The sequence below is a fragment of the Triturus cristatus genome, chromosome 1_2 (assembly GCF_964204655.1).
Source record: "Triturus cristatus chromosome 1_2, aTriCri1.1, whole genome shotgun sequence".
Lineage (NCBI taxonomy): Eukaryota > Metazoa > Chordata > Amphibia > Caudata > Salamandridae > Triturus > Triturus cristatus.
Genome location: NC_140580.1, coordinates 1,091,300,523 through 1,091,314,625, shown reverse-complemented (window position 1 = coordinate 1,091,314,625; position 14,103 = coordinate 1,091,300,523). Strand labels below are relative to the sequence as shown.

General features: G+C 43.5%; 1 protein-coding gene across 1 annotated transcript in view; it reads left to right on the top strand.

The window, feature by feature from the left end:
• C5 (complement C5) overlaps positions 1–14,103 on the top strand; it is a 384,799-nt gene that overhangs the window by 57,170 nt on the left and 313,526 nt on the right. The window contains exons 2-7 of the mRNA XM_085613588.1: positions 939–1,131; positions 2,689–2,851; positions 3,973–4,043; positions 6,998–7,089; positions 9,086–9,168; positions 12,484–12,574. Of these exons, the coding sequence (XP_085469714.1) occupies positions 939–1,131; positions 2,689–2,851; positions 3,973–4,043; positions 6,998–7,089; positions 9,086–9,168; positions 12,484–12,574 (693 nt within the window). The remainder of the gene's footprint in view (positions 1–938; positions 1,132–2,688; positions 2,852–3,972; positions 4,044–6,997; positions 7,090–9,085; positions 9,169–12,483; positions 12,575–14,103) is intronic.

The following is a 14,103-nucleotide window of genomic DNA, read 5'->3' as shown; positions in this document are numbered from 1 at the left end:
GAAGGGCGATCCATAGAATAGGTTATGTATGAACTAGTTAGGCATGAGTAGGGTTCCGAGATTGACATGTTGGCTATTTTTGTAAATACCCAGCTTGCCTCTTGGGTATGTAAAATAATGCATTAGTTGTGTTCGCTTACATTAGGTGGCAATATAAATGTTTGAAAATTAGTTTAACATTGTAACTTACATATATGAGCAGGTAGAGACATACACGTCGAGTGAGATTTGTGCTGCGGAACTAGGTGGCTTCTTTTCATGACCCCTTTATTTGCAGTTTGTTTGCCCGCTTCTTATTTTGCAAAGCAGGTGAACTTAAAATAAAATATGTAATGTTGTAAAGCACCAAGATTTGAAACCCTACTCGGATGCATTTAGAGATTTACCCCTGTCAATTGCAGGAGTAAAACAGTCTTCAGGATGGGAATGGGGAGGGAAGACCCACAACAATTATTGGAATTGTTGGGTAAGGGATTTCTTCATAGTAGAACATATTTTCACCTTAAAGAAAAAAAGGTTTTATGTGCATTTGCACTCGTGCATTTCGTTTACACACGCAGAAATGCACACCATCTGCATTTATACTTGTGGAGGTGATAAACAATGTGAGTAGCATGAAGTTTAGAAAAGAATTTCTAAATTTTGCAACTGTTGCATTTTTGCGGTCGGGGTTGTAGAATACCTTGTGAATTCTAAGTGAGTTAAATATTTGCTCCAAATGTAGAAAGAAACTGATGGGGGTACATTTCCGACTATGCTTTGTGAATGGGGCCTGATTGTGGATCAGGCTGTATCTCTTACCAGGTGGTGGCTTTCAGCGGTAGATCCATATTTTTTGCAGAATCCTGCCTTCCCACAGCTGGGTGAACCTCTTTGTGGCTGCATTGACCTGCAAGGTGAGTTTGGCTGTTGACTGTAGTGTTTTCTTTCTCTTCTAGATACCTCATCACAGGACCTAAGTTGATACGGGTTGGAGCTTCTGAAAACGTGGTGGCTCAAACCTTTGGCTACACCACTCCGATGAACGTTAATATTAGCCTCAAGAGCTATCCGGATAGGAAAATCACATATGATTTTAAGGTTCTTCAGCTCCATCAAGGCAATCAGTTCCAAGGCAAAGCAACATTGATGGTTGGTATTTGTGGTCTTCTGGAGAGGTCTTCTTCAGTTTTTAGGAAGGGACCGCTTTGTGGCGCTTTGTTAACCCTCAATTTCAACATTGCATTGGCCATGGCATCTTTGGGGGCAATCGAATGTGACTCCTGGTATATATAAGAGCTACATGGATAAAATGTTAAATTGCCTCTTTTTGGGGCCTGGTTAGATTCCTTTTGTCAAAATGACTGCAGTTCGGTATTTTTTTCAAATTATTGTTAAAACCCGAGTTGGAACATTTGTTAACAAAAACAGGTAATTTAATTTTACTTTTGATACGGTCTATGTGTTCCTACATATCTAGTAAACATTGTGTGAATGTTTTTTCCGGGGTTGCAAAAATAAGTTATATCGAAATGGTTGGAATGATTTTCAGTTGCTTCTGTCCTTGATAGTAGAGTGGAATAGCTCTTATTTACCTCTGTCCTGGGCTGGAGGGTTTGGGACAGTTTTCACTTGTGTCTGCCTTCAGTTGTAGATCGAGGAGAGTGGGATGTTTTCAACTCCGCTCTAGCCGCAGCAGCGGGGTGCGCTATTCCCCTCTGTCCTGATTGAGGGAGTGTGGAAATGTTTCTATTTACCTCTGTTCTCTCTGGGGTGGGGGGCATCAGATGGTTTCCACTTACTACTATGCCAGGCAGGGGAGTGTTTTAGGGTTTCTACTTGCCACTGTCCTCGGCTGGGGAGCAAGAGATAGTTCCACCTCCAGCTGTCCTTGGCACAAGGGGGACGAGCGGAGGCTTGAGATGGTTTCCACTTGCTTCTCTTCTGTCCATGATGGGGGATGACAGTTTGGGTCCCAGTTGCCTCTGTCTTCAGCTGGGAAGCATGAGAAAGTTTCTATTTACCACTGTCCTTGGCCGTGGAGAGGGTGAGGGAGGATTTCCTTTGTTCTTGGCGAAGGACCGTGGGTTATGTTTCACTTCCCTCTGCCTTCGGTGGAGGTGCGGGCGTTGGATGGTTTCCATTTGGTCTGTGTTCAGTGGAGCAGGAGATGGTTTTGCTCTTCCTCTGTTCTTGGTGGGAGGAGCGGGGGAGGGTTTTCACTTTCCTCTGTCCTTGGCAGAGGGTGAAGGGTGTTCAGGGTAGGATTTTGTATCCAGTTCCCGCTATTCTTGACAGGGTAGTGTGGAAGGATTTTTACACTCCCTAGTGTCCTGGGCTGGGGGAGGAGAATGATTCCTACTTCCTTCTCCCCAGTTCATGTCAGAGGGGCGTGGTTCACACTTCTGTCTGTCTTGGGGGAGGCTGAAAGTTCCTACTTCCTTCTGTGCTAGGTGAGGGGGCATGGGATCTCCACCATTGAAGAGGGTGGATTTCCTTTCCTAGTGGACTAGGATAGCGGCAGTTGGGTTTCACTTCCTGTTTCCAAGCCATGTATGAGGGTGATTCTAGTTCTATCTTCCTTGTCAGGAGTGCGTGCTGTCGGTTCCGGTTTCTTGCTCCTGGTTGAGTGATCATGGGCTGCACCACACTTCTGGAGGTGAACTGCTGCACTCACCTCAATAACTCTTACTCAATGTTTTATTCCAGATTCAGCCAAAAGATATCCTGAAGAGGGACAATGCCTTCCTCTATGTGTACCTGGGAGCCTATAGTGGGAGCTTTTCAAAAGAGGAGCGACTGCCGATCACTTTTGAAAACGGGTTCCTCTTCATTCAGACGGACAAGCCCGTCTACACCCCTGACCAGTCTGGTAAAGTAACCAGTTCTTTGTTGAAACTGTGAAAACACCCAATCATGCTTGGTTGACCACTGAAGCCTAGGGCAGCTTTGAAGACATTCTCCTTTGGTTGACTGTTCCTGCTCACTGGCATGTTTGTTTCTTGTCTTTGATTTGCTGCTGTCAATGGCAGGAGTTAACCCCTATCCAAAGTAGCAAATGGGAGAGAACAGCCTCTGAAGGTGTCTTATTGTTTTATCTTGCTCTTGAACAATCTAGACTTGAAACAACAGCATGCCTTTATGCTTGATAGAGGAGCTACTGACAGTGCTAAGTTAGTTATGGCAGTATATGGACAAATGGGAACAGAAAGGGGCATTGTAACCATCCTCAAAATGCAGTGGCCTTGATAGCCAATCCGAGCCACAGCACAGTATTAAAACATCTGAAACCCAATGGCTGGATTGGGATGACCTAAAACATTCTCTCTCTAGAAACCTCTTTATAATATATTGATGACAATGGTGGACCTAAAAATGGAAGTTCATAGTTAGGTGAAGTTCTTCAAAAAATTGTCTTGTGTTCCATTTTTCAGTTCCAAGAACCCAGAGCAAGGCCGGGAAGCCAAAGGGAATATAAGAGGCCAGGTCTGAGAATGAGGAACCAAGGCAGTGGGTGAGGGAGTCAAAGGGGTAAAAACACGCCACTGAGACAGTAAAACAATTGTTGGATTCATGGTTAGAAGTGACTTTTAAACTCAAGATAATTTGTGTAAGTCTTTGACTTGCTGGTTGATGTTGTTGTTTTTTTGGTATTGTTTTCCAGACTCAAACATGTCCAAATGGGCATTAATGAACATTCAGCTCTCTCACATTATTGTCAAATCAAAAGCTGCCAGTCACCTAGCATGATGAACTGTGAATGTGAAGCTGACATGACAGTGAGTTTTTACAGTGAAGGGTGGCTGGTGTAGTGCCAAGGAGGTGCTTGTACACATGGCCTAGTGCCAGAAAGTCCTGTAGTGGGCTTCTCTATAAAGTTGTTGTTTTGAATGTCTGGGCTTTAGAAACCTGTGACCACAGCTGACATTTACATTTTCTTCCCAAAACAGTCTGAGTGTGTTCTGTGACACCATGTATTGTTTCTACTTTCAGTAAAAGTTAGAGTTTACTCTTTGGATGAAGAGCTGAAGCCACCGAGGAGGACAACTACTTTAACGTTTACAGTACGTATGCGCCTGCTGCCATATCATCAAATTCAAATTGTTTACGGAGGTGGCATTGAGCATTCTTTGATCCCCATTGTATCAAAGGCAGTTACATACCATTATCAAGGAACCTTTCCATCGTGACATCACAAGAAGTAATATCACATTTAGCTGACAGTGCTTAATTTGTAAAAGAATAAGTGCCGGGGCCAAAGGTTTTCCTCAGAAGCCGGCCCACAGTGCGACCGCAGGTTAAGGTTGCTAAATATCAACATGGTCTAGTCTTGATTCCAACTCTTGCCTCTTTTATCCACCACCAGACACTACACTCCCTGCCCCTTTCTCTCACTCTTCCAAGTACTTTTTTTGTCCCTGCTTTCTCCCTTTGGCACAGTCTTCCTGCCTTTCCGTTCCCCATTCTTTGTTCTGGCTCAAAATCTGATATTGAAAAATAAGTCCCTGTCCCCAAAAGTGAGTGTCAGTGGGCTCCATTTACAACCACTGGCTCAAATTAAGCAATACTAGCATAGCATCTAACCCTGATACAATTGCTTGCAGTGGATCTAAAAATATCCAACACAAATTATTTTAAAACAAATCCTAACTTCAAAATCATACAGAATCAGTTAGAAGGCAGAAATAAGAGTAATTCTTGATTTGTGCAGGTGGTTGATGGGCTGGGCAGCAGCACTCATACTATGGGGGCAGGTCATATGTTTCACCATAGGGCTTTCACCCAGAGTGAGAGAGGAAAAAGACAGAAATAGGGAAAAAGAAGGGGGAAGAGGAAAATAAGGTAAGAAAATAGTAACAAAGGAAGAAAGCAGGAATGAAATACACAAGAGTGGGATAAGGACATATGAAGTGCAGGGTATAGAAGAAAGAGACACGAGGAGGATTTGAGACCGGACATTCTTAATATTGGGCAAATCCAAAATGTGGCAGCCCCGGAATTCAGCATCAGAGGCAGCAGGCCATATGGAAAACTTTGGGCCCCTGCACCTATGTTTTTACAAAATAAGGACTATGCAACGTAGATCATACTGTTCACAGCTACCCATCCTGGTGGCCATTGACTGACGAGTGACGCACTCCCTATCAGCCAGTTCCTTTCAGGTTCCAGAAGGAGGGCGCTGGTGCACACCTCCTCCAATATCTGCAGCCCTGCAGGTGCTGTGGGGTCAGGAGGTGGCTCATCTGGAATCTGAGGTACACGATCTCTGCTTCAAAGTCAGGCAGATGGTGGTCTTTAGCAGCAGTTTGGTGCACTCACAGTAGACAAGGATGAACCAATTCATAATCCTTCTCGACAGGTAACTGCTCCAAAGTATGAGGCGTACATGTGAAATGAAAGCGACTCACTATATCTTGGATCTTGAAAGATGCGCTTTGCAGCGTAGGGGCAGCGGACCCAGTGAGGGACCAGGACCTTGACTCAGCTGCACCTCAAATACCTGTCCCTGCCCCACTGTCATCACTCTCTGTCTGAATTGCTTTGCTGTCTGTGTTTGTTGAGCAGGGAGTTGTTGGTGCTATCCTTTCGGTGTCCCATTGTTCAGTTCCCTTTATGCTAGTGTCTGTGTACTGCCTGTCTGCTTTTGTTTATTGTGTGTTTGTGAGTGCTCATTGCCCCGTGCATGCATGTTTCCACCCCATGTTGGTATGTGCCTCTATCCTAGGTTGTTTCTCATTTGACTTCCTGTGGGTGTCTACCTGTTCTAGTGTCAGATTCTCCTTGGTACTACCGCACTTGTCGGCTTGGCACAGTGTATGCCCTCGCTCCATAGGACAGTGCTCTAAATCTTGTGGTTGGTTCACGGCCTCTGGCCTGGCATTTGTATTTTAAAGACCTAGAAGCAAGTGTCCTGATGAAGGTGGATCCCAATATCAGTGCACTTCTGGTCCTGGTGTATGTCTTCTTCCAAATGTAGCTGTTGTTTTATCCCAGAGTCAGTCCCCTGTCACTAATAGTCTGTTCTTGCCCTAGTGAGTGTCTCATTTAATATGGCTTTGCAGCACTGTAGGGTTCAGGTCTCGGGGATTCTGTCCTAGATTGGAGTCGGTTCCCTGTTTGAATAGGATCATCAGTAATATGGGTGTGGTGGATATGTCAAGTATGTGCATTGTTGTCTTGCTGTTCGGTGTGTCCATCTGGAGATCTTTACCAATATGGGTGTGAGCCATTTGAAGGACTGGGATGTGTGTTGCTCAGCTTGAGGTTTGTGTTTGTATGATGTACCCAAGACTATGGTGTCTTGCTTGGGTCCACATTATCCCTTCGATCAGTCTATGTAGCTGCGTGGGTTTTGGTTAAGTGTGTAGTGACCTAAAGAACAATATTGTTGTTCTGCTGGCTGCATTGACGTCAGTGCAGGACTGACCCTGCTCATAAACCTGCCACCAAATCATTACCATCTAACTACTGCTCGGAAGTTGTGATTGACAGGCTGTTGTCCATAGAGTTCTGATGACCTCTTGATAATGGCAAGGCAAAGTACCTATAACAAGAGAAGATGACCATGCCAAAGGCTGCACTTTCTTCATATCACAGCAACACAGGAAAAGACTCAGGACCTGATGCAGAGTTTGGTGAAGGGTTACGCCCTCACAAATGTGACGCCAACCGCCTTATTGAAGTGCCATGGGATACAATGCACTTGTAATACGATGGGCGAGACAGAGTATCCCAGCCCCCAAACAAAAAGCAAATAAGGCCCTTACAGTTTGAAAAAAAACACCTGATGCTCTTTCCCTCCTCTTTTATGATGTCACTGGGAGAAGGAGCACCTTGCCTGCCTTTGCAAAACTGACAGGCTGGAGTAGAGGCTGAGCATCCCTACACGGTGTAAAAAGTGCACAATGCTTTTATAGTTGGCAAAATATTTTACAGCTTTACTAAAGCATTAAATGTTTTGTTTACCTTCACTCAAGTAATGGGTTTACACATTTAATCTTTTTTTTTCATTTGAAAGGATCCAGAAGGTGTCAAAGTGGATTTGGTCGAAGCTGAGGACTTCGTTGGAATTGTCTCGTTTCCAGATTTCAAAATCCCTGCCAACCCAAAGTAGAGGGATTTGTATTTATCTTTCTTTATTCCTTTATTTTTCTGTTGTCTTCAGTGCTCCTGTCCAAGACATGTGTTCCACTAGTGCCTTACCGCTCTGCAGGTTTGTAGTTGTGCATTTTCTGCAGCCTAGCTCAGTTTAGGTAAATCTAGTGGTCCTGGAATTATGCATTTCTGCGGTTGTGGCATTTTCTTCATAATTATGGATTTGCCACACTTGCCACATAGTCAGTCCATCGTATTCTGCATAATTTGCAGATTTCGACCCCAAAAACCTTTCCTTACTCAAACGGATTCAAAGGTTACGAAAAACACTGCCACCCATGTGGCCATAAAGTGTCAGACCTTTTACCGTGCAGGGACAGGTCATCTTTCTTTTGCTGATTGCTGCATTGAGGTGTTAAACTGATAATACGGAAGTGCAATCTCTGCCCAGACAGTATCAACATTGTGAAAATATGGGAGTAGTACTGTAAAATGTGTTGCATCACATCACATAATTAGTTTTTTCTTCCAGCATATGCTAGTTAATAATGACTCATAATTTGTTCTCATCTTCTTCATAATTCCAGTGGCTCTGCATGTAACAGACAGCAAGAAAGAGAGAGAGAGAGAGAGAGAGAGAGAAAGAGAGAGAGGGATGTGGAGAAGAATAGTGACCCTAGAGTTGAGAGAGGGAATGAGACCGAGGGATGGGAAAGGGGGGGGGCAAGCAAAATGATAGAGCTGGGGTAAGAGAAAGACAGAAAGAGACAGACAGCAGGGAGGGAGCAACATGAAAAGGAACAAACAGGGATGCAAAGTGAGATATTAGACAGGATGTTGTTGCCCTCTGTGGACCTTTTCAAAGGGTTCTACAGAATTATTTTCGGAGATGATCTGAAGGTCTGAGCGGGCAGAGACTGCTTATTTTACTACAGTCAACGTATTAGTCTGCAAGGTGCATTTCATTGTTTTGTAAGATGTCACAGTGCTTTAGAAGGATGCTGGTGTCCCTTGAAGGGTGCGTAAAGGTGCCAGGGTCATCCAATATAGCTGTGAGAAGTGTCACCTTCAGGTCTGTGGGTCTACTAACTGATGTAAATGCTCAAACTGATGAACAGCAAATTCAAGTGCAACAGAAACTAAAACGATAAACAGAGAAGAAAGACTTTTAAAAGAAAGGCACATGTAGGTGTTGTGGAAGAGAGGTTTTAAGAAACTTCTATGTACAGATTGTTTGAACGAAGGCAAAATGAGGAATGGCAAGTGGTGTGAATGCTGTTCCTTCTATGAGAGAGTACCTTTACCTATAAAAGTTTGGGGTCTTAAAAAGTAGGCTGCTGCACTCTACCTGTAAAGGGGTTTTGATATAGGTGAGCATTATACAAATATCTGAGGTTACATGCTATGAGGTGTTTGCAGGTAACAGTTAAAAAGGATTGTATCAACTGCTATAAAGGCAGACATCGATCTATCTGGCATTGGAATGGGGCTCCTAAAAGCAGTAGTCGATGCACAGGAAATAGTTGGGACATGATTTGGAGAAAGCCTCCTGCCAGAATGATGAAGTCAAGAAGGAGAATTTAATGTTTTTTTAGAGAACTGCTTTGAAAACTCAAGGTGTTTCACTCTAGTCTAAGCAATAGGCAGCACCTAGCATCTGACCAAAAGTCTCTATCTGGTCTCTGACCAGAACTCTTTTGTCAGCTTCTTGGGTAATCGCCTTACTAGGCAGCATGGAGAGTGCATGCGTGCCACCCTTCGAAGATCTGGGCCATGGTAGGAGTGGACGAGGGCGCAAGTGAACTGAATCCACAGGTTAATACACAGAATATCATTCTGTCCATGGACATACAAAGGATCAATTGCTAAACTTAAGGGTGTGATCAAAATGTGTCATCATTCCTTTGAAGTCGCTTCCTTTGAAGTCATAATGAGTCACCAGTTTTTTTAATTGAGATTTTTTGATTGAGTCACGTGTTTTATTAGCCCGCACTTGTATTTTCTGCTGCAGGTTTGGCATTTGGAAGATTGATGCGGCTTACAAGAACGATTTCAAAACCACTGGACACACATATTTTCAGGTCAAAGAATATGGTGAGGACTGCTAGTCTACTGTTTCAAAGTTCACATTTGCTTCCAAACACTTTTAACATCAAGTATTCTTCCCCTAAAAGACAACTGCCCTCCGGTTCCTCCTCACGTTCTTGACATATGTATCTAATTGTATCACAAGAACAGGTAGAAGACACCGGAACCAGCATCATCTCAGTGCCTCGTAACACCACGCGAACACGGTTCACTCCTCTCTGGTATGAAACATTGACAGGGGATATGGAGTGTCTGTTGAGGCAGACAGACTTAGATGAGGTATTTGACTTAAGGAAGTACATCACTCTCCTCTACAATGGTAGTAGGAGGATATAAGACAGACATCAAGCACAAGACAATATTAAAGACTCACTCAATGATAACTTTATAACGAATCGCAAAGGGTGCTCGATGTGGGCTTCTGTAGCTGAGGCAGCAGTGACATAGTTGGCGCTATCTTTGGAAGCGGCAAAGAAAAATTGTCCATTTGCAGCAAACTTCTAGTAGGGAGTTGGAATATCAGTGGACATGGAGGTTAACTTTCTAAATTGTCAATGTTTTAGGATTTGAAAATTTGTGGTCATCCAAATAATGTCCATCTCTGTTACTATCTCAATGGGCCGTTTTGTTTCTTTCTCTGACACGCTTTTAAGAGCATTCATAAGCCAAGCCTGTACACAAGGTTGCACACATTAATGTGCTTGTGAAGCAATGCTGTTAGGTACACACAGTGAAGAACAAAAGGACAGTAATTGCAGGCAACTCAACATAATATTAGATTGGTTAAAAGACTTTGACTTGTGGACTTGTAGCTTTCTAAAGTCCTTTTCCAATCTGATGGCATGATTTGTTTATCATCTGTTCCTGAGATTGAATTTAATTTGTCAATGCTTTTTTGATGCACCAGGTGGATTGAGGGTTCAATGAAGATGTTAGTGTAAAATGTGTTCCATTCAGTTCCACTATCACCAAGTCGTTCAAGATAGAGTTACAGACCGAGGCCTATTCTAGCATTATGGAAACACCGATCGACTGCATTAGATGCACTAAACGCGATATTGAGCAAAGGGAAATCTTTAACTACCAAGTGCAAGTTGCAACAGACCTTCAGGAATTTGTACCAGAATTGAATCAATAAATGTCAATGAACAAAAGCAAACGAGGAACGCTGTAGTAAAATATGCGTCATGTACAGGATGTTTATGCTGCAATGTCATGTCCATCTTGCTTAACAATTACATCTGCACTTAGTAGTTTCACTTTTAGTCACATGCTGTAGATATTGGGGTTGAAATATCAGTAGGACCCACAACAGGAGTGAAAATGGCATTGATGACAGCCTCTTTTCGTCTAATATTCCTGAATTATTTTGTAGATGTAACAGGGGCAAACCCTCCTGAGCTATATGCTTTGCTCCTTTCCTGCTATTTGAATCTTCTTTTCATTAATTTATTGATGGGCACATTATCTCTGCTCATGTTTTGTAGTTCAAGATTTTTATTTGATGATTCTTTTACATTTATCACAGTGCAATGATGTTTTGTAATAGCTTAGCTGAAGTCTCATGCAATTTTACCAGCTGGAACTCGCTGCAGTTGTTGGGTAATTGAAATTGATTTTTAATTTACACGTTTTTATATTGTATGGGAGGAAGTGCACATTTTGGTGCCGATTCCGATCCTGTAAAACCCGAGTACGAATGGTCGTACGGAGCGTATTCTCGACTCGTACCCGGGAAATCCACCTTACAAACCAGCAAGTACGATTCGTACAGAAATACCATTTCCGTATGAATCGTAAAAAACACCTTACGGCTAAAAAATACCTACTATTCTGATCCTGGACAGCGCGTACGCGACGTCCGCACGGAGTCAGGCAGCGTTTTACGGACCAGCAAGTACGATTCGTACTTACAGCACTCCGCACGGCTATATTTTTACGGGAGCCAAAAAGTGCCGGAAAAGCTAAGTACGCTGCGATGCACGATGAAGAGGGGGCCCGGTACGCGATGTACACGCCATCAACCACATCGTACGTGTCATCATGTACGGTGCGTACCCCAACATTGCATATGTACGGTGCGTACATACGCGATGTTGGGGTACGCACCGTACATAGGCCAACAGTGCGTATGTATGGTGTCTATGTCTGCACCGTACCCCCCACCCGTGTATGTCTGCACCGTACCCCCACCCACGTATGTCCGTACCGTACCCCAGGCGTACCCCAATCCTCGCGTATGTACGGACTGTACATACGGTGGGGGGTACGGTGCGGAAATACGCGGGTGGGGGAGTACGGTGCGGACATACGCGGGTGGGGGGAGGCTGGGGGGGCTGTACAACTCGTACCCCGGGCACAAGTGTACCCGGGGTAGGGGTCGTACAAAGTTCGCTCCGTACGGGACGTTTTCCATACGCTTGTGTATTTGGCGCCGGTACGGATCGGACTTGTGCGCTCGGACTTCAGTTTTCCAACTCGTACATAAAACTGTCTGGGGACATCTCATTGACCTTTTCCCGATACGAATCATATGTATTTTTTAAAGTACGAATCGTACTTCACCGGTTGTACGGGACTTGTACAATTCGCACGTAAAAAAATACGGATACGAGTCGTACGGTAATTTTTTTTAACGGATCGGAATCGGCGCCTTAATATTGACAGCAAAACACGTGTCAGGGGTTGCTTTTATTAATTCCAGGTTGACTTGAAAGGCATTTTACCAATCCATTTAAAAAAATCAGAAACAAACAGGCAAGGAATCACCGTGCCAACCATATGCCCACTTTCCTTGTTCGTCCTCTTGCCCAGTTAGCAAAACAACTTGTTTACTATGGCTTCAATTAGATTATACTGTGCAAAGTACGGATTAAATTGGATCAAATCTTCCCTTAAATCCTTTTTCTATTGACATCTTTGTCATGGGGAGATGGAAACGTGCACATGTTGCACGCTATGCCCACGGCTGATACAGGTGCTGTGCTTTCACATAGGAAGAAGGAGGCGGGAGAGTGTTGTCCCTTTAGTCAGGAGAAGGAACCTATACCGAGGGAAGGTGGTCAAACTGAGGCAGAGCGTTTAAGCAGGGGGCGAATCTTGCCCATGGTACCCCATGGTACCCAAGGCCTGTATTACCATCCCTACAGGCATGCTCTTCCTCTGATATTTTATCCCCTCACCTTACCTTCTGCCCGGTTTTTACTACTTAATGCATCAACATGCAGTGAACATTTTTTCTTAGATGAGGACCCGATGGTCTTGAGGTCAATCTCATTTGGTTTCTTCGAATCTGTGATTCATTGTTTTTATTATTTTCAGAATTGCCAGGTTATTCCGTTTCCATCGAGCCTGAAGCTTTCGTGATTGGTTATGACAAGTTTGAGGCATTTAAGATCACTGTAAGAGCAAGGTACGTCACGCTGGGTAAAACTCTACTTCTTTGCATTAACTCCTTCCTGGCTCTATATCTCAATCTTCTGTTCACTCTCTCTGTCGATCTGTCTCACTCCTATCCTCTTCTTTTCACTCTCTTGCCTCCAGCATTCTTCCTTCCTCCATTTCGCCCTTCAACAGGTACATTTAATTTCCCTTTCCAGCGCTTCTTTTATTTCTATTTCTTTTTCTCCCACCTTTATTTAACTTTCTTTTCATTTCCCCATTCCCCTTCCACTCTATCCCTTCTCTTCATTTATTCTCCACACATTCATCTCTCCATTTCCTCTTTCTAACTTAATCTCTACTTGTACCTCTTTGTCTCCCTGTCTCAGGCCTCCATCCTGGCCTCCTTCCTCCCTCTGATCTCCCACTTCTCCTTCTCTGTACCAGCCCATCTCCTCCCACAATTTCTCTTGATCCTACTCTCTCTAAATCTAATTTAATTCAATAATGCTTTATTGACATGATGCTGTTTACAGTGTTGTCAACTCGTCAATGCTTTACAGCAGCGGCTCTTAACCTTTTGCCTTCTATGGATCCTCACCAGGGTCAGACTGGCCTATAGGTCAATCAGGCACACACAGTGAATTGCTGGTCTGACAGGTCAACGTGTGGACCAGTTTTGTGGCTGTTTGTGGCCTGTTTTATCATCTTCTGGGCCGGTTTTACTGTTGATTTCTCTGACACTAAAGCAAACATTGCCTGCAGCAAGATCAGATCCATGCAGTCTTCCACATCTTGCCAATACACTTATACAGTGTGTCTTTACAAGATCAACAACTGTCCCTATTTTGAAGCATGGGACAATTTATTTTCTATTGCATTCACTAATGGGGACACTTTTATTTTTGTTCCCTGGCCTATTTTTGACCCAGTCCGACCCTATCCCCATTGGATCATAGCTTGAATCCGGAGACCTTCCCCACCACTGAGTCATTATGGGAAGACAGGGACCCCAGCATAAGCAATTTCTTTGATTCAAATCTCAGAACAATGGGCAAAAATACAGAAACAAGTATACACCAAACAAATACGTAAATATGATGCTTATTTCGCAAATATAGAAAATGTTTTAAATTTTTAATTTTGAATATTTATTTGTAAATACTTTATTCATTTAATGTGTTAATTTTAATATATTCAATTTTGTAAAATAGTTGCTGGACCCCTGAGTAGTCCTCACAAACCTCCAGGGGTCCTCGTACACGGTTAAGAACCACTGCTTTGCAGAATCAAAGAGTTGCAAAGGTTTTACAGTAACAATTACAAACCTCTGGTGTTGCCACATGGCTAGGTTTGCCATCCTTCTATATAGCGTTAGGACACCATGCTTCTCATCTTAGGATTTTCAGTTACAAATCCTCCAAGCGCACATTTGGCTACTAAATGCAAGTGCAAGATTGGAAACATGGTGTCCAGAGAGATTGAGCTAGGTGGCATCACTATCGCAACTGCCATCTCCGTGCACTTCTTGATTGTCTTGACACAGTCATATTTTCCATC